Below are 24775 nucleotides of genomic sequence, written 5' to 3'. Positions count from 1 at the left end.
TTCCGGGGTGTGAACCCAGGGCATTCGGTGTGGTAGGCGGAGCACGCTACGATCACACCACGGTGGCCGCCATTATTTTCCTGTACATTATTTTTATTTATTTACTAATTTTATTATTTATACATTTTTATACTCAGTTGAGCAGAGCTCACAGAGTATATTAAGTTTGATTGGATAACGGTTGGTTGTACATATATAAAGGAATCGAGATAGATATAGACTTCCATATATCAAAATAATCAGGATCGAAAAAAAATTTGATTGAGCCATGTCCGTCCGTCCGTCCGTCCGTCCGTTAACACGATAACTTGAGTAAATTTTGAGCTATCTTGATGAAATTTGGTATGTAGATTCCTGGGCACTCATCTCAGATCGCTATTTAAAATGAACGATATCGGACTATAACCACGCCCACTTTTTCGATATCGAAAATTTCGAAAAACCGAAAAAATGCGATAATTCATTGCCAAAGGCAATTAAAGCGATGAAACTTGGCAGATGGGTTGACGTTATGACGCAGAATAGAAAATTGGTAAGATTTTGGACAATGGGCGTGGCACCGCCCACTTTTACAAGAAGGTAATTTAAAAGTTTTGCAAGCTGTAATTTGGCAGTCGTTGAAGATATCATGATGAAATTTGGCAGGAACGCTGCTACTATTACTATATATGTGCTAAATAAAAATTAGCAAAATTGGATGAAGAACACGCCCACTTTTTAAAAAAAAAATTTTTTAATTCAAATTTTAACAAAAAATTTAATATCTTTACTGTATATAAGTAAATTAAGTCAAAATTCAACTCCTGTAATGATATGATGCAACAAAATACAAAAATAAAAGAAAATTTCAAAATGGGAGTGGCTCCGCCCATTTTCATTTAGTTTGTCTAGAATACTTTTAATGCCATAAGTCGAACAAAAACTTACCAATCCTTCTCAAATTTGGTAGGTACATAGATTCTATGACGGTAACTGTTCTCTGTGAAAATGGCCGAAATCGGTGGAAGCCACGCCCAGTTTTTATACACAGTCCACCGTCTGTCCTTCCGCTCGGCTGTTAACACAATAACTTGAGCAAAAACCGATATATCTTTACTAAACTTAGCCCACCTACTTATCTGAACTCACTTTATCTCGGTATAAAAAATAGCCGAAATCCGACCATAACCACGCCCACTTTATCGATATCGAAAATTACGAAAAATGAAAAAAATGCCATAACTCTATACCAAATACGAAAAAAGGGATGAAACATGGTAACTGGATTGGTTTATTGACGCAAAATATAACTTTGGAAAAAATTTTGTAAAATGGGTGTGACACCTACCATATTAAGTAGAAGAAAATGAAAAAGTTCTACAAGGCAAAATCAACAGCCCTTGGAATCTTGGCAGGAATACTGTTAGTGGTATTGCATATATAAATAAATTAGCAGTACCCGACAGATGATTTTCTGGATCACCTGGTCCACATTTTGGTCGATATCGCGAGAACACCTTCACATATACATCTAAGGGCCACTCGCTTTTAAAACCCTCATTAATACCTTTAATTTGGTATCCATATCGTACAAACACATTCTAGAGTCACCCCTGGCCCACCCTAATGGCGATATCTCGAAAAGGCGTCCACCTATAGACCTAATGCCCACTCCCTCTTAAAATGCTCAGTAACACCTTTCGTTTGATACCCATATCGTACAAACATTCTAGAGTCACCTCTGGCCCACCCTAATGGCGATATCTCGAAAAGGCGTCCACCTATAGACCTAATGTCCACTCCCTCTTAAAATGCTCAGTAACACCTTTCGTTTGATACCCATATCGTACAAACATTCTAGAGTCACCCCTGGCCCACCCTATTGGCGATGTCTCGAAAAGGCCACCTATAGACCTAATGCCCACTCCCTCTTAAAATTCTCAGTAACACATTTCGTTTGATACCCATATCGTACAAACATTCTAGAGTCCCCCTGGCCCACCCTAATGGCGATATCTCGAAAAGGCGTCCACCTATAGACCTAATGCCCACTCCCTCTTAAAATGCTCAGTCACACCTTTCGTTTGATACCCATATCGTACAAACATTCTAGAGTCACCCTTGGTCCACCTTTATGGCGATATCTCGAAAAGGCGTCCACCTATAGACCTAATGCCCACTCCCTCTTAAAATGCTCAGTAACACCTTTCGTTTGATACCCATATCGTACAAACATTCTAGAGTCACCCTTGGTCCACCTTTATGGCGATATCTCGAAAAGGCGTCCACATATAGAACTAAGGATTACTCCCTTTTAAAATACTCATTACCACCTTTCATTTGATACCCATATCGTACAAACACATTCTAGAGTCACCCCTGGCCCACACTAATGGCGATATCTCGAAAAGACGTCCACCTATAGACCTAATGCCCACTCCCTCTTAAAATGCTCAGTAACACCTTTCGTTTGATACCCATATCGTACAAACACATTCTAGAGTCACCCCTGGCCCACCCTAATGACGATATCTCGAAAAGGCGTCCACCTATAGACCTAATGCCCACTCCCTCTTAAAATGCTCAGTAACACCTTTCGTTTGATACCCATATTGTACAAACATTCTAGAGTCACCCTTGGTCCACCTTTATGGCGATATATCGAAAAGGCGTCCACCTATAGAACTAAGGATTACTCCCTTTTAAAATACTCATTACCACCTTTCATTTGATACCCATATCGTACAAACACATTCTAGAGTCACCCCTGGCCCACCCTAATGGCGATATCTCGAAAAGGCGTCCACCTATAGACCTATTGCCCACTCCCTCTTAAAATGCTCAGTAACACTTTTCGTTTTATACCCATATCGTACAAACATTCTAGAGTCACCCCTGGCCCACCCTAATGGCAATATCTCGAAAAGGCGTCCACCTATAGACCTAATGCCCACTCCCTCTTAAAATGCTCAGTAACACCTTTCATTTGATTCCCATATCGTACAAACACATTCTAGAGTCACCCCTGGTCCACCTTTATTGCGATTTCTCGAAAAGGCGTTCACCTATAGAACTAAAGCCCATTCCCTTCTAAAATACTCATTACCACCTTTCATTTGATACCCATATCCTACAAACACATTCTAGAGACACCCCTGGTCCACCTTTATGGCGATATCTCGAAACGGCGGCCACCTATGGACTAAGGATCACTCCTTTTCAAAATACTCATTAACAGCTTTCCTTTGATACCCATATCGTACAAACATATTCTAGAGTCACCCCTGGTCCACCTTTATGGCGATTTCTCGAAAAGGCGTTCACCTATAGAACTAAAGCCCATTCCCTTTTAAAATACTCATTACCACCTTTCATTTGATACCCATATCGTACAAACAAATTCTAGAGTCAGCCCTGGTCCACCTTTAAGGCGATATTCCTAAATGGCGTCCATCCATAGAACTATGGCCTACTCTCTCTTAAAATACTCTTTAATACCTTCCATTTGATACACATGTCATACAACCACATTCCAAGGTTACCCTAGGTTCATTTTCCTACATGGTGATTTTCCTTATTTTGTCTCCATAGCTCTCAACTGAGTATGTAATGTTCGGTTACACCCGAACTTAGCCTTCCTTACTTGTTTTAAATATTTTTATTTTTTTTTATTTTTGGCTGAGTAATTGATGGGAAGTGGTTTGTCATGCGTCGATATCTGAAACTACTCAGCTACAGAAATTTCATCAGCTGAGGGTAACTAAATTAGTAGAATAGAAACAAACGATTAAGAGAGATAAGAACAGTCTTTTTTATAGAAAAAGGAAGTCCGACATATCAAATGTGTTTGAGTGAGAGTTATAATCTTGGCGCAAACACCGAAAAGGTTCGCTAAGTTCGAAATTCGTTTTACATTGTTTTAAAAGAAGAGGTTTGTAGTGTCACGTAGTTCGACAGGGAACACTAAAGATCACTTCGTTCAGAAGAAATGGGCTTGAAATCGATCCATTCAGTAGTTTTGTCATAAATATTATACCAAACATTTCCCGAATAGAAAGAGTTGGAAGATTGGTAAGTTTTATTCGATTGATGTATATTGGAAAATCAACCAAACAAGATAAGTCTTTTATTCGATTAGTATAAGGTGGAAGATTAAATAAAGATTCCTATTGAAAATTCCTTAAGGCAAATAGTAAAAACTGTTTTTGCATTGATTCGATCCTGTCAGTATGGACTGGAAGATGCGGTTTCCAGACTATTGAGCCACACTCTAATATCAGTCTAACCAATGTTGTGAAGAGGATTTTCGTAACGTAGGGGTCGCTAAACTCTTTTGACCACCTTTTCACAAATGCTATAACACATATAGCTCTATTGACAGTGGCACTTATATGAGCTAGATTTGCAGTTCATTGTAAGTCCAAAGTCTACAAAAATATTAACACTTCCAAGGTTTTGGTTGTTAATTGTGTAAGAAACTGGTTGCAAAATCCTACGCGAAAACACATAAATTTACTTTTTTGAAGATTAAGCGACATGTGGTTCACATTGCACCAAGTAGCTAAGCAATTTAAATCCGTCTGAAGTAAAGAACGTTCTTCAATCGACGCGTAAGTCTTCAAAAGTTTTACATCATCACCATACATCAAGATTTAAGAGTATTTTATAGTTGTAGAGATATCGTTTATAAATAGCAAAAACAGAATCGATCCGAGATGGCTGCCCTGATGAACACCAGAGGTGACACTAATGATACTAGAAAACATATTTTTAAAGATTACTCTTTGTGTTCTGCCACAGAGATAGGAGGAAATCCAACGAGTGAGACTAGGTTGAAAGCGAAGCACGTCGAGTTTATAGACAAGTCAACTTTAGACAAGCATACTTTACTAAAATCGGTGTATATAACGTCGGTGTGAAGATTTTCTCTGAACCCGTTCGAAATGTGAGTTGTGAACCAAGTAAATTAGTTATGGTTGATTTGCGCTTACAAAACCCATGCTGAGAATTTGCAATTCATGTTGAAATCGAAAATGTTAGGTGGTATGTAACGATTGCTTCGAACAACTTAGGAATAGCGAACAGTCTAGCTATGCCACGATAGTTTTCAATGGACGACATAATGCCACTTTTATGGAGAGGGATGAGAAAGGATTCTTTTCATGTCGCCGGGAAATGTCTATACTCCAAAGATAGTTTAAACAGATGAGTAAAAGATTGGCAGATGTATTCTGCACATTTTTTAAGAAAGCATGTGGGAATTAAATCAGGGCCGTATGTAAAATATTCTTTTAAGGTATTTAGGTACAATGAAACATCTTCAGGTAATAACTGTGGAGCGGAGAGTGAATTACCTGAATGCAGTTCATAAGAATATTTCCCAAGTGGAAATTCGCAATCTTTTGATTTCTGTTAGAAAGGTTACCATTAAACTTCATACCGGAAGAAGGAAAACCCTTTACCCCACCTTTAGAATTTACGAAACCATAAAACGGCCTTGGGTTGCAAATACTTCTCTTCTTAATTTTACAGACGTAAGCTTTATAGCACTTTTTATTAAGTTCAAAATACTTATGACACAGAATAACATAACGATCGTAATCGGTATGTAAACCAGTCTTCTTATATAATTTGAAGTAACGTGACTTTTTGTTTTTCGAAGATTTTAGTTCTTTAGTGATCCAGGCTTGCATTGGTTCATCATATGAGCAAATACGTTTGGGTACATACTTTTCAAATAAGGTATACATTATACTATTAAAATAAAAAACGTTCTGATACACGTCCGCATTATGTTGAAGACCAAGTTATTTCAGAATGTTCTTTTCATTTAATTTTTTGAAATTGGCTCTCGAAAAATCAAAACGACTGGTATAAACACCTGGTGTATTTATACAGACATAAACGTTGTCCATGGTTTCGTAAACTATCTCGAGGGAAGGATGGTAAACATCTTCAGGTAAAACTAGAGGCTCACATTGGTAAACTGATTCCTGGGGGTAGACTCAGTAACTGTGAGTTTTGAAATGTACTCTTTTTCTTCATATTTTTTGTATGATCAGTAACTTAGCTTTAAAATGTACACTTTTTCTTCATACTATTTGTATGAAAGAAAAATGTTCATTTCAAAACTCACGGTTACTGAATACGGCCCCTGTTGGCGTGGTATTTGTTTTGTTTTTTCAGTCACAGTCACGGTCACGGTTAAAAGCCGCTGTGACTGCGAGGTCACAATCACATATAACATTGTTTCTCAAAAATCACGGGATCGGCCAACATTAGACTCCTATACTATAATGAAAGTATGCTTTTTAGTACAATTCATTGGCTCAAATTTACATGTTAAAAAGAAAGAAAATCTAAGTTCGGGCAAAACCGAACATTATATACCCAGGTGTGTGCTCTTATGAATAAAATAAGGATACATTTAAAGAGAAAAGTCACGAGCAATATATGAAATTAAAGCAATGATATGTTACTTATATATATGCAAATATCGTCTTTCATACAAAGATATAAAACGGTTACTCTAGTATAAATAATGTTTTTACCAAATCTTGTTGAAATCGGTCACTTTTTGTTCGACTTTGGCATTAAAAGCTGTACTTAAAAGGGGTGGAACAGGATCACTTAAATTGCTATCCAGTGCTACTACGGTTAGGGAATTCGAATCTAATCTTATATCCAAGCGGCTATCATGGCCTTGAGTTCAACTAAAGTACGGTCGAGTGTGGTCTGGGAGTGCCTGACCTCGCTTGCGATTGTATCAAACTATTTTATGATTAGGATTATCTGGGTCCCGAGAAACTGTCAAGCGTATCTCTTAGCCCTCATCGATACAATTCTAGTCTGCTGCCGCATGGATGGGCCTCGATTCAGGTCAGCAAGAGTTGAGCGGACACCACCTCTTGCATGGTTGCAAGATCCTTCTGGTCGGAAGTGTATGGCAAGAGGTCTGCTGAAATGATGGAGTTCAATAAGGTTTATCTACCAATGGTCATTGGGTTTTTGACAGGGCATCGTCAAATGGGAATCGATGCGGTACGTCTCAAATACTGTAAACCCCATCCTGCTTCAGCTATAAGGATGATGAGGTGGAATCATTGAGTCACTGAATACTTGATTGCATAGCTTTTACCATAACTAGGCGAAAGTATTTCGGTCGCGACTCAGTTGGATCTTCGGGGGAATAATCCAAGCTTCAGATCGGTCCTATTCGAAACTATATCGTTTGCTACTCAACGCTACGTCACTGTTTTTTATGTGATATCACAACGGACTTTCATGGTGTTCAAGTGAGCTTTCCTTACCATGGCAGCTACCACTTAACCTAACTTATATATATAGGTATTTAAAGAAGGATGCATATCTCTATGCAGCTTATGGACTCCGAAAACACTTCCCGATTTTATTCAAATTTGCAAGATAGCTTCGCAGCAACCCGAAGAGTGTTCCTGTAAAGTTTATTTCCCGGAAGTTGATCAGGGCCCTTTCAATTCGTACAAATTCTATTCACATTTGGATTTGCCTGAAATTTGACAGGTAGCCATTTGCCTAGATTGTAAAACAAGTGATAAGGAAAAGGGGGAGAAAGGGAGATTAATAGGGAAAATCTTCTTAAAAGTTATGCAGATAGACCAAAGTTAGGGCAGAGCAATGTCTCCCGGGTCTGCTTGTATATCTATAATGGTAATATAGTTACGTAAAACGCCTTTGGTCCCAAATGGCCAATGGGTCGGCTTGAGGCAGTTTTTGATGTCAGTCATTTTGACCTCATGAAAACCATGCATTAGAATTGATCTGTGTATCTATCTAGATTTCTGTACACCTTTAAGTACAACCGTTAACCGTTTTATTAACTGCGAGATTACGTAGTGCACATTTCGATAACAATTTTACAACATTCCAAAACTATTGAAAAACGTGGTCGTATAGGGTTGATTAGTGGAGCAAATAGAGAAGAACCATTGAATTTAAGTAAATAAATTGCACAATATAAATCTTCTCTGTTTTCACATTTCTCAACTGAATGACAACAAGATATCTGCACCCCATCGAAGTTACACTCACAATAAATACTCTCAATAACAATAGAAAGAATTTCACTAATGGTTAAAGTAGATTCTTAGCACAATATAGGATGTACTAAAAAAAATGTTATTTGGTGGATGAGGTTAAAATATTGTAACGAACTTACTGCAAATCCTCTTATTTGCAACCTTCTGTTAAGTTCGAATCACTAAACTGTTGAATAAATAACTCCAATATTTAATAATGCAAAATGGCCTTTATTCAAGTACTTCACAATAAATAACTCTACTATTGCCCGACAGATAGCGTGCTTAATCGAAACTGATTGCAGCACCTATATTGTTCATGCCTTTTATACTCTTTGATTTCCTCGTTGTATCTTCTAGGCGCTTCTGTTCCAGAATATACTAGTTGGTTATCTGCTATAATTATAACTACAGATGTACGTGTATAGCTCTTATATGCGCGTGTGTTTGTCAGCGACACTTCTACAATTATAATTGCATATCTCAGATAAGATATCTGCATGTGTTGCTTCTCTGCTGCGTGTACGTACATATGTGTAGTCATAATGATTGAATTATTGATGTGTATCAAGTCACTGCTTAGCATCGGCTTAGAGAAGGCAGTACCCCTTAGTGTTGCTAATATTCGTAACACTGCCCTCCACCTAAGTCTGATCATCCCGATCAGACAAATGCCTTGATCTAAACGCCGCCTGCATCTGCAAATTTACCACTCTTCTACTTCGTGGTTTCCCAATGGTTTGTATGCGATAGATGGTGTCACTGATCTTCTTCACAACTTTGTACGGGCCTTCCCAAATGCACCGAAATTTGGATGGAACACCTTTCCGCCGGTGAGGGCTGTATAACAGTACCAAATCTCCCTCCAAGAAACCTTATGAATTATTGTTCTCATCGTACCTGCGTTTCATCTTCCTACTCATTATCCTTGATCGTTCCCTCGCACTCTGTTGTTTGGAAAATGAACTACTTTGTAGAGCTTGCTCTTGACGGATTGGCTTCCCATACTCAGTATCCTTCCGACGTTTCCCAACAGAAGTGCACGCTGGCTTGAAACCACCCTTGCATTCTTTCTGGAAAATTCTTTCAGTCGTTTTAGTGCGTCCATTAGGTTTTGTCAAAGCCAGTGTTTCTCTCGGAGGTACTTTTGATTTCGCTTCATTTAGCCCATTCGATCCACGAACCTTTGCTCAGCGCCTCCAATATTGCGTCTACCCACTCTGGCCTTTCTACTTCCACACGGCGGGCTTTGAAAACTGGCTTACACAGAAGCGACGCTATTTCCTGAATCAGAGCATGTGATACCTTTTCTGCGAATGTTGGCTTTGGGTTTGTGTATGTAGCTCGCTTTGTTTCGACGTCCCGTATACCATTTATAAAGCTCTGAGTCTTTACCATTTCAGTGTATTCCACGGGTGCGTCCGCATTCGCTAAATGTGCTAGCCTTTCAATATCCGACGCAAACTCTTGCAATGTCTCACGAGGCTTCTGGAAGCGGTTCAGTAACTCCATTTGGTATATCTGTCTCCTATGCTCAGTTCCGTATCGCCTCTCTAGAGCGCCCATCAATGCTTCATAACAGTTCCGTTCGCCCTCTGGAATGGTTTGTAAAATCTCAGCTGCAGGCCCTTTTAATGCCATGAACAGTGCAGCAACTTTATCTTCAGCATTCCAGTTTCTCACTGCTGCGGTCTTCTTAAACTGAATCTTAACCACCTGGAAAGGAACAGAGCCGTCAAAAGATGGAGTTTTTACCTTTGTATTGCTTGCTGAAACAACTGGGCGATTTAGTTGCAACTCCTGTATATGACCTCGAAATGCTTCAATGTCGGCATCGATTTTGTTCTCAAGTTGCAAAATTTTTGTGTCTTGCGCCTCCATCTTCGAAGAAATACGTCATTCTTGCTCTTCCAGTTGTGCAGAGATTTGCGCTGATATTTGTGCCGACATTTCGAATATTCGTGCCTCTTGTGCTTCAATCTTCGATGTTATATGGTTCTCTTGCGATTCCAGTTGAGATGACATATACGTTTTCTGTTCTTCCAGTTGAGTTTCCACCTTGGATGTAATCTATGTCGACATTTCTGACAGACGCGTTTCTTGTGCTACAATCTTAGATGTTACGCGTGTCTCTTGCGATTCCAGTTGGTGTGCGTATTTTCTGGGTTTCCATTTTTGCCGATATCTGTGATAACAAAGCCAATATCGCATTATTCTTACCGCTTGCGACTGGACTCGGACTTCCGTTCTTCTCTTCAATTTTTGTTGTTGTCTCGTCCCCATCAGTATAAAAGACACACTTGTCCACATCAATTCCTTGCGACTCCATTACCTCCCGTAGCCGTGCTTGAAGTTCGATCTTATTGCCGGTTGTATTCAATCCACGGCTGTCCAACTCCTTCTTCAGTTGCTGGATCTTCAATTCACTCAACTTTGCCATGTCAAAGTTGTATTCCCAATCTTCGGAATATATTCAACAATTCCTCTTCTGACACCAGTTGTAACGAATTTACTGCAAATCCTCTTATTTGCAACCTCCTGCTAAGTTCGAATCACTAAACTGTTGAATAAATAACTCCAATATTTAATAATGCAAAATGGCCTTTATTCAAGTACTTCACAATAAATAACTCTACTATTGCCCGACAGATAGCGTGCTTAATCGAAACTGATTGCAGCGCCTCTATTGTTCGTGCCATTTATACTCTTTGATTTCCTCTTTGCATCTTCTAGGCGCTTCTGTTCCAGAATCTACTAGTTGGTTATCTGCTATAATTATAACTACAGATGTACGTGTATAGCTCTCATATGCGCGTGTGTTTTTGAGCGACACTTCCACAATTATAATTGCATATCTCATATAAGATATCTGCATGTGTTGCTTCTCTGCTGCGTGTACGTACATATGTGTAGTGATAATGATTGAATTATTGATGTGCATCAAGTCACTGCTTAGCATCGGCTTAGAGATGGCAGTACCCCTTAGTGTTGCTAATATTCGTAACAATATATATCTGATTGCACATACAGGTTCTGTCTGCGTTTACTAATATTATATTTTAAAATGTTTTTTTTTTCAGCATTTAATTACTTCAGGTACCACGAAGAAGTGCATACGATTACGTGGCTTACCTTATGAAGCCCTAGTCGAACATATTCTGCATTTTTTGGATGACTTTGCAAAGCACATAATCTATCAGGGTGTACACATGGTCATTAATTCTCAAGTAATTAATATTTTGTTATTAAATTATACAACTTCTAATTGCACCCTTTTAATAATACCAATATTTTATATCATAATAGGGTCAGCCTAGTGGAGAGGCATTCATACAAATGGACTCAGAGGAGTCTGCTCGTTTGTGTGCTCTACGTAAACACAATCAATTTATGATGTTTGGTAAAAAATATCGTTACATCGAAGTTTTTCAGTGTTCCGGGGATGACATGAATATGGTCCTAAATGGGGGTTTGCAGTCACCTGTCGCCACTGCACCACATCTTCATCATCCTGGAGCAGCTAAACAGACATCGCTTCTCTCACCGGGTATGTTACAACAACCGTCGCCGTCCAACGCACAAACAATTAGCTCCCATACGCATGCTCACGCTCACAATCATGGTCATACACAAACTCACGTACATACACATGGTCACAATCATGGCCACAATCCCCATGTAACACAATCGCATGTTCATGCGCATGCATTGCAATCAACGCCATCTATGGCAGCAGCGGTCGCAGCACTTGCACAGCAACAACAAGTTGCATTGCATGCAACAAATCCCCAGTCTGTTGCAGCTATTGCAGCTTCCGGGGGTAGTATGTCCCCATTTATGGCTGCAACCGTTGGTTCACCAACAAATACAGCACAACACCAAACTTTGGCAGCACAATCAAATGCCGCTGCTGCTGCGGCTGCGCATACCGTAGTCGCCGTTGGTGGTATAGGCCCTGCTCACACTTCTGCATTACAAATGCCATCTAATGTCCCTTCTACAGGTAGCCCACAAGCTACAGCCATTGCCTCATATCCCTTTAATTTCTCTCTTCCACCGCCTCAAATAACTATGGCCACAAATCCAGCACTCATTGCTCAGCAACAGGCACAATTTATAGCACAACAAAATTTACTGGCACGTCAACAAGCTGCAGCTGCCGCTGCTGAACAACAGCATCAACAACAACAGCAATTATACGCTAACTTTATGAGCCCACTTTTGTTTCAACACTCATCTGCGCCTGCTGCTGCAGGAGTAGCGTCAGCGAGTATTGGCGCAACAAACCCAAACGCTGGTCAACCTCAATTCGTATTTATGCCACGACCACTCTCGTTTCAACCATTTCCAATTGGATATCTTCCGCAGGGTTACCAATATGCAGCAACTGCAGCAGGCGTGAGTGGTGCAGTTTCATCAACTGCAGCTACTGGTATCTTGCCAAACGCCGCCATGGGCGCTTCGCCATCGATGCAACACACCATGAAGCGATCCTATGAAAATGCCTTCCACCACGAGGCTAATGTAGCAACTGCTGCCAAACGTGCCCTTACACGCCCTCCAACAGCCGGTGGGGTATATCAATTCTATAATCCAGGAATTTAGTTTTATTGTTTCGAATAAAATTAAATTCTTTAAAGCTCTCATCTTCCGCTTTTAACTGTTATTTTAAAATAATCTCTTTAGGTACTTAATTTTTATACCAGTTGTCGATCTGCGGGGCAGTTTTTTTTTAATCAATTGTAGTACATATACTACGATATATTTTTATCCAATTGACATTCCGGCTATGTTTTTGAAAGAGATAGAAGGTGATATGCCTGTGTTTCATTGTTTCCATAAAAAACCCAGAAAATTCCTTTAAAAGCTGGACATTTAACAATATACTTGCAATATTAGGGTAAAAAGTGAATTCTATTTTTATACGAAATTTTAAAAATTTATATACCCAAAGTCAGATATGCATATATATCACGACACAACCCTCTTATATGTATATCAAACTTTATACATACCTACCTACAATTATATTTATACAAACACTATAGTTTGTTAATAAGTACCTTTTTTGTTCATAGAATTAAGAAAACAATGATTTTTAACCCCTACCAATTTAAAGAAATAAAATGGTTTATAAAGCATTTTAAATTGCATTATCATACAAGTACATATTCAGAATTCGAAAACCTTTATAAAACTATTCACTTTCTTAAAAATTTTGGGTGTAAATTTATATTTCGATGGAAATATTTAGTAGATAACTTCAAAATCATCAATGCATACTTACATATAAACACAACATGTGTAAAAATTATTTTGAGCAATATATGTATGTATGCATATTAGTTGAATTCTTTTGTCGGTCGATTTGCCAAAAACTTTCCATTATTTACCACAAGTGCAGAAACGTTGTTGCACTTAGTTGGTTGAATTAAGAAGATTTATATAAGGGGGACTAATGTAACCGTATAAATGCCTTATAAAGTGTGTAAACGTATAAATTTATCTAGTGCGTAATGGAGCTGTCAAATTTTGTATGAAAAATCTTTTACACAATTTGAATAAATTTACGCGCACATTTCATTGTGTAAACGCGGTAAACTCAAAGGAATGCAACCTTGCAGACATTACAGCAGGCATTTTCATCAGAAATCTCCAACATCAGCAAGTAAAGGCGTTTTAGTTTTGATTTTTCACTTAATTTTGGCATTTTTTAATTTGTATAACAATCAAAAAAATTTTGTTTGGCAATAATACAGCTGATAAACAATCAAGTTTATCAAGAGTATTACTAGGTGCGTTTATACAACAGCGTGTGTAAATGGATATAATTTTACACCTTATAAGTTTATATGCTTTCATGGCTTCCCCTATAGTCTTTTGCAACTCGCGGACAAAATAAATGAATAAAGGTGACTTCAACTTAACGACACCTTGTATATTAACATACATACATATACGCATACATAGATTCAAAATTATTATGGTTAAGTATAGTTTAGCTTCATGCCATTGAACAGTTTAACACACAATCGACTAGGAAAGGTCGGAAGAGGCTAGCGATATTCATTAACAAAGTGTTACTTAAAGGAAGTCCTCTCCTTTCTATATGTTTTTATTATGTAAGTTTTGTGCAATTTATGTTATACATATGTAGGTATGTTTGCAATTATTTGGAATTACTAATTTGATTAAAATCCGAAAAAATTTGAACACTTCGTAAATTAATATTGCAAGGTGTTGGATTTCCATTTGCCTTGCATACAAACTGTTTTTAAGAAATTTCATTCACAAGTTATTTGGGCTTTTATATATGTACGTACATTGAATATATTTTTACATTGTTTATATTTATATAATTTACAACAATAACACGTAGCGGCGGCTTTAATATTTAAGTAATCTAAATGTTTATGTACGTATCCACATATTTGAAAATCACTAATTGGGTTCCCTAGAAAAACTAGTATTTTATAAGTAACACTTTCTGGGGTCAGAATGACGCTAACTCGAATTAAGAGCTCCAAATGTACTGTCAGATCTAATTTTTTTGCTATGCTCATGTTGTTTGTAACGTTTGCGCAAGTATTTTTAAATAAGCGCAAATGATTAAAGTTCGTGTAGTAAAAGTAAAGTTTTGAGGAACATTTTACCTTAGAATGAAGCACTCTCGTGAAGAGTCCGTTTTAACATTTGCACTGAAATGTCTGATTAAAGTAGCATTTGCAAGATCACGAAAGGTCGAACAAGTTAAGAATAGCCGTGTTTTTGTTTTACACGCGTATACGTTTACGTTATCCTCGCTTAGATAATGCTTAGGAGACCCATCTAGCGGCAGTGGTTAAATAACTAGCTACAGCAAAGGGTGTACCGAAAAGCTGAGACACAACCCTCTGTTGTATGTCTGTGTATAACATATAGCTGAATCAGTTGTGGAGACGCACCATTTTAAGAGGCGATACATAGAATTAGTGTAGAGGAGAACACAGACACATATTTCAGTTAGATCTGAGTATAATGTGTATTGAAATTTAGTAGTACCAATGTTATGTGCCGCAATTTCAGAGGTGTATTTAAAGTTTGACGCTTAGAAGTCCATATAAAGTTTAAGCGTAAACGTCGATAGATGTAAAAAAAACACAGCTAATATTACTTGGCGATAAACTAGAAGCATTCGTGAATGTCAACAGAAAAAAAATATACGCTTCAAATATAAAAAAAACTTTTTGATGTTAAATTTAATGCGTTCTTTCTTTGAAAAAACTCGAATTGGACTTACCAGTGTTGTATTAAGGGATGAAACAGGATATTGTTTTTCAGGAGTTTCCAACCAGACTTTCACTACAATCCCCATAAAATCTGTTAATTTCATAAACTGATAGCGTTTTATTTTCTCTAAAGCCGTGGGGTGGTAGCGTGCTCCGTCTATCAAACCCAAGGTTATTGGTTCAAGCCCCGGGCAGAGCAACATCAAAAATTTAGAAAAATGTTTTTTTTTGTATTAAAAGCAAGTTTTTCCAAGCGGGATCGCCCCTCATCAGTGGTTTGGCAAACACTCCGAGTGTGTTTCTGACATGAAAATCGGTTCAGTGAAAGTTCATCTGCCTTGCAGCTGACATTCGGGGTCGGCATACAACACAACGGTCCCGTCCAGGCAATTTGTATGGAAAATTAAAAGGAGCACAACTCGAATCAAAGTGAACTCGGTTTAGATCTCCTCGGAGGTAAATGGCGCCAAAAATTTATGTTTTTAAAGCAAGCATTCCAAATGATATCTTTTAGGACCGTCTTGATTCTTTGGAAAACGATAAATTTTTACTAATAAATGATTGAAACAATGATGTTTCGCAACTATCACCACCAGGTTTGTTAAATAGTAGAAAGGGAGCACTGCGATAGCAGCACTTTCTGGGCCCAAGCGCCTTCATTTGTTCTAAATGAAAGAACTAGCTAGAAAATCTTTGGGCTTTGATTTTTAGGGTTATGATAATGTCCCCGCAAAGTTCTATTACTCATCTTTAAATTGCTATGGATAAACCTTTAAATTTTATTTTATTGAAACAAAATACAGGCATAGCAAAAAAGAGTGTGAAAAAAATATTGGTGTGTTTTGCTATATGGGTCTCTCACCGTGAGTTGAAATTATTTCGCTCCAAAAAGTATTGCTGAACTTTGCAAATAACTAAAAGCGATACAACTTTCTCTTCTTGGAGTGTCAAAAAAAATAGTAAGCAGTATAAAAATTCCACTGCTGCTAATTTTGGACATGGAAAACTAATAACAGGTCAGGGGCGATATTTATCGATTCTTGTGGGGTGATGCTAGTTTATTTACAAGGGACGGCGATAATTCGTTACAATATACATCAATTATCCACGCTGTCGTAAAATCAACAAAACAAGATGAACTTTTAAGGTCAGTTGTGATGCCACACCAACTAAATAGGTTAAGTAAGACAGATAAACTAAATTATGTGAGGTTGTTTAAAATATTAATCCGCAGAATATGAATTCCCCTGAAAACACTCCAATCAAGCTTTGCGTCAAAAGTCGGCCAGGGGAAAAATTTCTCTAAGAGATAATAATCCTATTCGTAGCCAAGCCGGAGAGGAATTAACCTCCTAAAAAGCTCGCCGGCTGCTCTACATCCTGAAGCGATAAACATAATTTACGGAGGTGTACGCCTACGTTTTGTAGCACGCGGTTCTACTAAACTTGTATTCGGGGTACGACTGTAGCCCCTGGTTTTCCCTAACAGCAGAAATTTAGCCATCGAGATGGACCCGTCTCCCCTACTCATATCCATCATACAAAGGGTGATTTACCTGGCCTATCTAGAGCTTTGGCTAAACGTCCACTGCGACTCTTTCTTACCAAGCAATCCGGAAAGAGGCTCCGTACTGACCATCCTATCGATGTTGTTCGGAGGATGCTCCACGTTTCTCTTTCAGTGTGTGGTGTGCGTCTTTTCCATTGCTTTTTCGCCAAACCAGCAGACCTTCGTATTTTGTTCCGATTCCGAACGGCATCTGCTTAGGCACATGCATTCGCCTTGAAGCTCTTTATGGGGGACTCCGTTTTAGAAAACCTTTCTCCAGAAATTTGCCGATAGTTGTACCGTCACTTGAGGCAGGACCATTGGTTAGTTAGGTTAGCACAATACCACTACATCACATCCACATCACACAAACCCGACCAGTTAGCTCCAATAATCGATAATGTCTAAAATTGAATTAAAGTGAAACTTACGAATGGGCACCCCTATAGCGATTAACATACAGAAATACCCTCCCTTCCGCCGGCCATTTATGTACGATATACCGTTAACTCTATCAAGATAATTTTATACTTTAATTCGTACGCAAAAAACAACTATTTCAAGAAATTGATAAGATTAAGCAATACTTTTGATTTGCCTAATCAGTTTACTATGAGGTAAGTCTGCTTGATGTTCTCTAGTGCGTGGGAAAAATATTTTTCAACTTTAATAAAATTTTTTGTTATGATATGTGCGTTTACGGTGTTAGTCGCAGATCGTTTTACATTTTCATAATATTTTCTTTTTTGTCTATTCTATAATAATAATTGTTTAGAATAAAATTTAGTACTTTAAGTTTCAGTCGAGCAATAACAATATCCCTTTAGTTAAATATTTGGGGAATGTTCTTATAGAATTTAACGGGAAATGATCAAATCAAATTAATGAAGCTTTTTTGAAGTGAAAAAATAGAACGAAAACCTTTTTAGCTTTGCATAGCGTTTCATATCTTACTAAAGTAAATTCCAACATATTTATGTTTATCCTCATTTAAAATATTACTTTTGAAGAGTAATCGCGAACAATATTTTAAGCGAAAAGTTAGTAATATGTATTTAAGAAGAGCAAAAAAGGTCTATCGTGGAAAATGTGTTTTCTTCTTTTTTTAAGCCTATCCATTAACATAATAACAAAGTTTTATACAAAAAATTATTCAGTTAATATTTTCACAAAATTTTAGTGAAGAAAATTAAAATGGAGTCAATAGTTGCTAATGAATTTTTAAATTTTTATTATTTATTGTGCGTATCAGCTGATACACGGGGTATCCATTCATGGTATTTTCATGCACTATAAAAGTTGCAAAATTGAAAACGGATGACGGAAAATCGTACCAATATACATCATTTATCTACCTTGTCGGAAAATCAACAAAACAAAATAAGTCATAAAAGTTACAACTTTTCAGAAAAGAAAACGCTATAAATAAATAGCTTATTTTGGTACACAACCAGAAAATTATGATATGACCTAATAAATTACTTGATGAAGAGCCATGATCAAATGCGGTACGTAATTCCTTCCGGATCTCGAAATGTCTTCATTCTTGTTAATCTAAAAGCAGTAAAACTAAATTTACTGATTCTTTATTCTTTTTTTTTTTCATAACTTACAGTGTTTTTATGCTTGAAGTCATATTCATTTTATACTTTTTCCCAAGGCAAGAAGGGAAATTTAATTGGTGCTTTTTTTTAGGTCGTTTGTAAAAGAGTTCTGGAATTTGAAAAACGGAACATTTCACCTGAAAATGCTATGTACTAATTCTTGTTTTATGTAGGTCAGTTAAAAAAATATGATAGAAAAAGAATAAAAATGAGTAGAGAAAGTTCCGTTGAACACGCCGTAAAGTTTGGGATTAAAACATATAGTATATATGTAAGTACCAAAGTCTGCATAAAAGGTATACCAATAAAAAGGCAAAAGGAACAAACTACATAGCGGGACATTGAAATGGCTAAGGGGATAGAGGCATCTCCTAGACATCAGTTTGAATCTTGCAATACATTTTTAAGTAGTTCCCGTGGAGCTAGAGTCTTGAAATTTAGAGCATGGTTCCAGATATGAAAACAATGCAACACGAGCGAAAAACTGTCGCTAGGTGGAGCAGCGATCGTGCAATTATAAAATTTTTTGAATCTGGCTTTCGTGTTCTATGCAATTTCTCGATGATCCCAAACTTTAGGCCCAGCTTAGGGACCTAAAACGACTAGAGAACAAACCATTCAGTAATTCTATCATGAAAATGATTCCAGTCATTTATTTTCGATTGTCTAGGGTCCAAGTTTCATGAGTGGTATAATGGTGTATATTATACATTGAAAATTTTATAAGGGTAAAAAGTAAGAATTGTTTTTGTACTGATTCCATTCCATCTATGCGAACCTGGTACTCAACCGTATTGCAAAAGATGGCTATCAAATGGAGAGAGATTTAGTTACATAAGAGTCCCAAAATCCTTTTACGAATGATAATTAGTATGAAGGTTGGAAACAAAAGTGCTAACCATCGTGACCCCTTAGTCTACAAAACTCATATACTCCCCAGAGAAAACAGGTTCTAACGTTAGAGATTTATTGTGATTTAACATTACAATTCTAATGTAGTTCTCTCATATATCTCTAATCGAAATTTGAGCCAGTGAGCCAGTTTAGAATTCGATTAGAGATCGATTTGAGAAAGGCTAGAACTGAGATGTTGTCACAGCTATCAATTATTAGTACGACATGATCCCTCATCCTTAGTGTTATACAAAATAAAAATCGCGAAAATTTGTGCGAAAATATTGGTAGGTGGAAGATTAGTTTTTCATTTGTAATAATTAAAATAATTAAGCGAAAATGAATAAAAAAGTAAAAGAGGCAAAGAGGGAAAGTGAGGGAATCTTATTTGACTGGAATTATGAAAAGAACGTGTCCTCATCTATCCCTCAAATCAGCGCATAGATAACTGCACAAGGAATAAGAGGCAGCAAATATTTCGTTTAAGTTAGGTTTTGTATTACTATAAGAAGCCTTTGAACTATATTCATATCAAGTATATAAGCTTATAACACATTAAAAGTATTTGAAATAATAAAACAATGCAAATTGTATTAATTTGAAATACTTAATTGCGCTTCAATTTAAAATTCCACCTTAAAGAAATACACTGGATGTGCCTTCGTTTTCTAATTGTTCTCTAACCTAAATGTTTTTTGGGTTGCTTAAGGTAGTGAAATAAACTTCTATCCTCACACGGCTCATAGGATTTTAAAAGCTTTACATACGTCAGTATCAAAATGTTTGAAAATTTGATTGTGCATAAAAATTGTTTAATTAAATTTTTAATAAGAATTCTTTTAAACCACTTTCAGTAGCAAACATTTTTGGAAATTTGATCAGTTTTTACATTGTATTAATTTAACCTTGGTTTCTTTTTTGTCATATAAACAGTAGTTTTTGTCAAAGTTAGCGATATCATATTATCTTTCTTCACCTTTGCATAGACACAGATAAAAATCTTACTAAATTTCCTTTAACACTCAATGTTTCTCTATTTACTTACTAAATGCACACACAAAATTAACCTAAGACTAAATTTAAACCAACATTTTTAATAAGCATAACGATTTGCGACTGATAAACTATTCCGTACATATATATTTTAAATAGATTCCTAAGATCTTTTAACCGAAAAAGAACTAAAACAAAGAATCGAGGTAATAAAAACAATCTTGAAAAATTCTGATTTATCGCAGTAGCTGTTTTATTTAAGCCTAGACCATAGAACAATTTTTTAGAAATGCTTTCAATTTACTGTGAATCTTCTCTAGAACGCCTCCCAAATTCCTTTCCTTTTACTATATAAACGTAAAAAAATATTAATTATTAGTAATATTATTATATATAAATATTTGTGGAATGATCAGTAATTTCGGTTGGAACTGAAATGGGTGAGCCTCTGCCGCATTTTTGTGTGAAAACTGCGTACACTATTTTTAAAGTGATTTTCACGAAGTGGATGCAAAACTAAATTGATCAGTGATACTGCCAAATATGTGTGTCAAAGGCACAGTTACGGCAGTAATACAATGGAATTGAAGTTCTATAACTTAAATAATTACGAAGACTACTGGTTTCAATTAAGTCGTTATTATGAAGATCGTTACGGAGAAGTTTGATCGTGCATAGATGGCATATATATAATATTCCCATCTTATACATACATATGTATATACATATACAAGTGTCTCTAGTTTTTTAATTGCACCAGCTTGTCTTAAACATATTTATATTTATGGTAGTACTTGTTTAATTATCGAATCGACATTTACATATTTTTACTTACATACATATATACCGTAAGAATGTATAATCCCATTTATATGTATCTTAAGTTTATAACAATCTTGAAAGCTAGAAATTTGGGTTTTGGTTTAATGTATGGTGATTATTTTGTACATTCAATTGCTCGAATTTTGCTTTCATATGTACATTCATAATATAAACATATGTACCACAATAAAAAAACATACATTTATGTATGATGGTTATTGTATGATGGTTTACAATTCAATTATCAGCCGCGTGAAGTGTATGTTAAATATAAAGTCAATTAATATTGAAACAATACTTAGGTTTATTTCAATTACGTCACGGCAGGCTTACATTTAATGTTAATTGTTTAATATAAATGTTCTTCAAAACATACATACTACAAAGTTCAAACTTCCTAGGAAAAAATCTTAACAGTGTTTTATATGACAATCCCGGTATGAAGTTATTAGTCCCGGGACACGGGATTAATTTTCTTTGACAATCGATTATTATAAAAAAATAAATATGAACTTAGTTCGATTTAATTTGAAGAAAAAAAAATTGGAAAAAGGACATTTGGAAAAGGAGTTCACCGCCCTTTTTTGTTCAAATATTTTCTAGCATTTCTGCATTGAAAGAGAAAAACTGGTAAAATTAACCGAATTACGTGTAAATTCAACCGATATTTATGCAAATTTTTATGTATCGTAAATGGCTGTTGATTCAACTTCGCACACGTTTTTGATTATGAATTAACGGTCAAATAAACAAAAAAAAAGTTCATCAAATATAAGCCAAGGCTTTGTTAAATAAATTCAAACAAAAAACTTCTAAAGATTTTCGTGTGGCATTTTCCATTTCCAGGCTTGGTCCCAGGTGTCGTAGGCATATCACGCGTTTATTACACCACGGTCGCCGACTAGCTGTGGGCTCGTATTACGTTTTACGACAGTGGTGCAAAATTTATTAGAATAATAAATAAAAGATAAATAATATTTTTATTGGTTATCTACGAAAATAGATAATTTCTTTTATTTAAAGTAATTTTATTTGAATAACTTATGTTGTTCGTTATTCGAATAATAATAAATTAGCACGTTCTTCCACTTAACTTATAAAATTATAATTTTCGCATCAAATTTAAGTGAAGAATTCATTCAGGCATAATTTATTCATTATAGATCTAACTTGTCGCTTACTGACATATGTCATTAATCCGAACCACCACTTCAGAGCTATTGTGATTTCGATCACGGATTATAAAGCGTAATACGGGCCCTGGTGTGTTAACTAACAATTATTAAATTAAAAACCCTTAAAATACCAATGGAAACTGTTAAAACATAATAGTAGATGTTGTTATTACAAAGATTTCCCCCTTTACAGAAAAAGCAGTTAGATTGATTGAAAATCGGTCATATTTAAAGAATATTGTTAAAACTAAACTCCGCTGAAATGACTATGATGCGATCAATTTTACTAAATATAATAATTATAACAGTGTCAGGGAAGTGCCTTGCTACCACTAGAAAAACAATGAGGCTTGTTTCGGTTTTCACAAAAGATTGGAATAGATGTGAATTAAACTTTTAAAATTATATTCAATTCAATTGATTACACGTTACTCGAATTGTAATCAAATAATTGTATCGTTTAAGAAAAGCTACAGGTTTCAGCTGCAGGTTTTAATCTAATTCTGTCGAGCAATCACTAAGACTTTTCACACATTTGGCATTTGAGATTTATTCCTTTGGCTATTAGTCAGATTGGATCATATATGTAATACTCCTATATTGCTACAAAAGGCTAGGTACATTCCCAAACATCAGAGTGCCGATATATTGCTGTTTAAACGTTTTTGTTTTTATATTCAATAATCGAATGTACCTAAATTAGAATTTTTTCTTGTCACACTTATGCTGCTACAATCACAAAAATTGTATAGACTGTCTTGTTTTGATTTCGAATTCAAAACACATTGCGAGCATTTTCTGTTAACAATATAGGAGTATTACATATATGGATTGGATATTTTTACTCTTTGAAATGATAAAAAAAATACGGTCCAAAGAACTAAACCGTCTTATATGAATGAAAATTGTACAAATTCTAGAGAAAAGTAGGATTGACATAAAGGCATATGTATGTACATATCTGCACTAGAATAATTTCTTTTAAAAAAGATCAGCATATTTGGGAACAATTTGAAGACCCAGATTCATAAAAAGTAAAAAAAAAAAAAGTTGATTAAGTCTGACATTTCCATAAACAATTCCAATTATAAGGGCTTAATAAACCTATATTATTTTTTATGAATAAGAGGAAAAGTAACTTATCAACATTCTATATGTTCATTAAAAAATATCAGCACATCTATTTTATTTTCATTTCTTTCGAAAAAATGCAGATCTTTAAAACTTGCTACTTTGTTAAATTTTATAAAAAAGGTGCAACTTCCTTTGGTGACTTACTGTAATCTACACACCTGTTCATATTGCGAATATTTTAACAAGTTCAACCAAATCTAATTCATCCATATCATAATTTTGCTTAATAACCGCATCGTAAATCATGCATATAAAATGTGCATTTCCCGAAATAAGAATGAAACAAAAAAATTTTGAAATCGGCAATTACGTATATTTAATCAAAGCCTAAGTTTTTGGCCAAGATTTGAGAACTATCTGATTATCAATCAGCTCTTTTGTTTGTGAACTAGTATTAATTATACGAAATTTAAAATACACATATATTTTAAATTTTAATATATATATATGAGTAGTTTTGATATTATATTTGCTCAATTTTATATAAACTTTTTAAAAAATGCATATAATAAAATCTATCTACTGGAATATAAATGTTGTTTTCTGTTAAGGACTATTTCTGCATCTTATTATTTTCAAAATTGTTATGTTGTTGTGGCTGTGCCAATATTTCAAAATTTCCTTAGCCTTAAAGTTTATTACTTACATACATATATATAGTTGAAATTAATTGTACGAACGCGTCCACTCAAAATAAAAACTTTCCTCAAAACAATGCAAATTTTCTAAAAACAAGAAAATATATGGTATAAAAAGAGAATATTTTCCTAGTTGTTAGAGAATTCGTATAGTAAATTGGGGAAAAATGTTTTTGTCAAGAATCATTTCCGTGTTTTGTTGGGTGTAAGATACGTAAATTACGAAAAAACATGGTAATAATGTGTGATAGAAACTTTATCAAAAACATAACCTGCTGGTGCTCCTTCGATCAGTAATAGATAAGTATTTTTGGTTGGGTCATATTTACGTACATGCATATATACATATATAACTTAGTTAATGTTGTCTATCACATTTCTTGTATTTATTTTTTGATTTTTACTAAAATATTTCTCTTACATAACGGGGCCGTTGCTAAGTCTTTATATTAACTCTCTCTCTCTCGCAGTGTTATGTAACGTCCAACACACTGAATTTAATACTAGTCATGGGAGTGTTTTGTACTTGTATTTAAATTTTTAGCTGGGTTTGGCTTTTTATTGCAGCAAACAAGGCGTCTTACGCATTTTTTTCCTACATCTAAATAAAAAACACTTCAAAAAATCAAACAAACCAATCTTGTACTATGTCTTTCTGTGTG

At 35.6% G+C, this 24775-nt stretch overlaps 1 protein-coding gene across 12 annotated transcripts in view; it reads left to right on the top strand.

Moving 5' to 3' along the window:
- The window catches only part of LOC137244201 (RNA-binding protein fusilli-like), a 166191-nt gene extending 142182 nt beyond the window's left edge, over nucleotides 1-24009 (top strand). For all 12 annotated transcript variants that reach the window (XM_067772865.1, XM_067772863.1, XM_067772862.1 and 9 more), the window contains exons 11-12: nucleotides 11117-11263; nucleotides 11343-24009. In XM_067772865.1, the coding sequence (XP_067628966.1) occupies nucleotides 11117-11263; nucleotides 11343-12641 (1446 nt within the window). In that variant the 3' untranslated portion in view covers nucleotides 12642-24009. The remainder of the gene's footprint in view (nucleotides 1-11116; nucleotides 11264-11342) is intronic.
- Nucleotides 24010-24775: the final 766 nt, after the last annotated feature.

The sequence above is a fragment of the Eurosta solidaginis genome, chromosome 3 (genome assembly GCF_040869045.1).
Source record: "Eurosta solidaginis isolate ZX-2024a chromosome 3, ASM4086904v1, whole genome shotgun sequence".
In the NCBI taxonomy this organism is placed as follows: Eukaryota; Metazoa; Arthropoda; class Insecta; order Diptera; family Tephritidae; genus Eurosta; species Eurosta solidaginis.
Note: the sequence above shows the minus strand (reverse complement) of the source record. Positions and strands in the feature narration are given on the sequence as shown.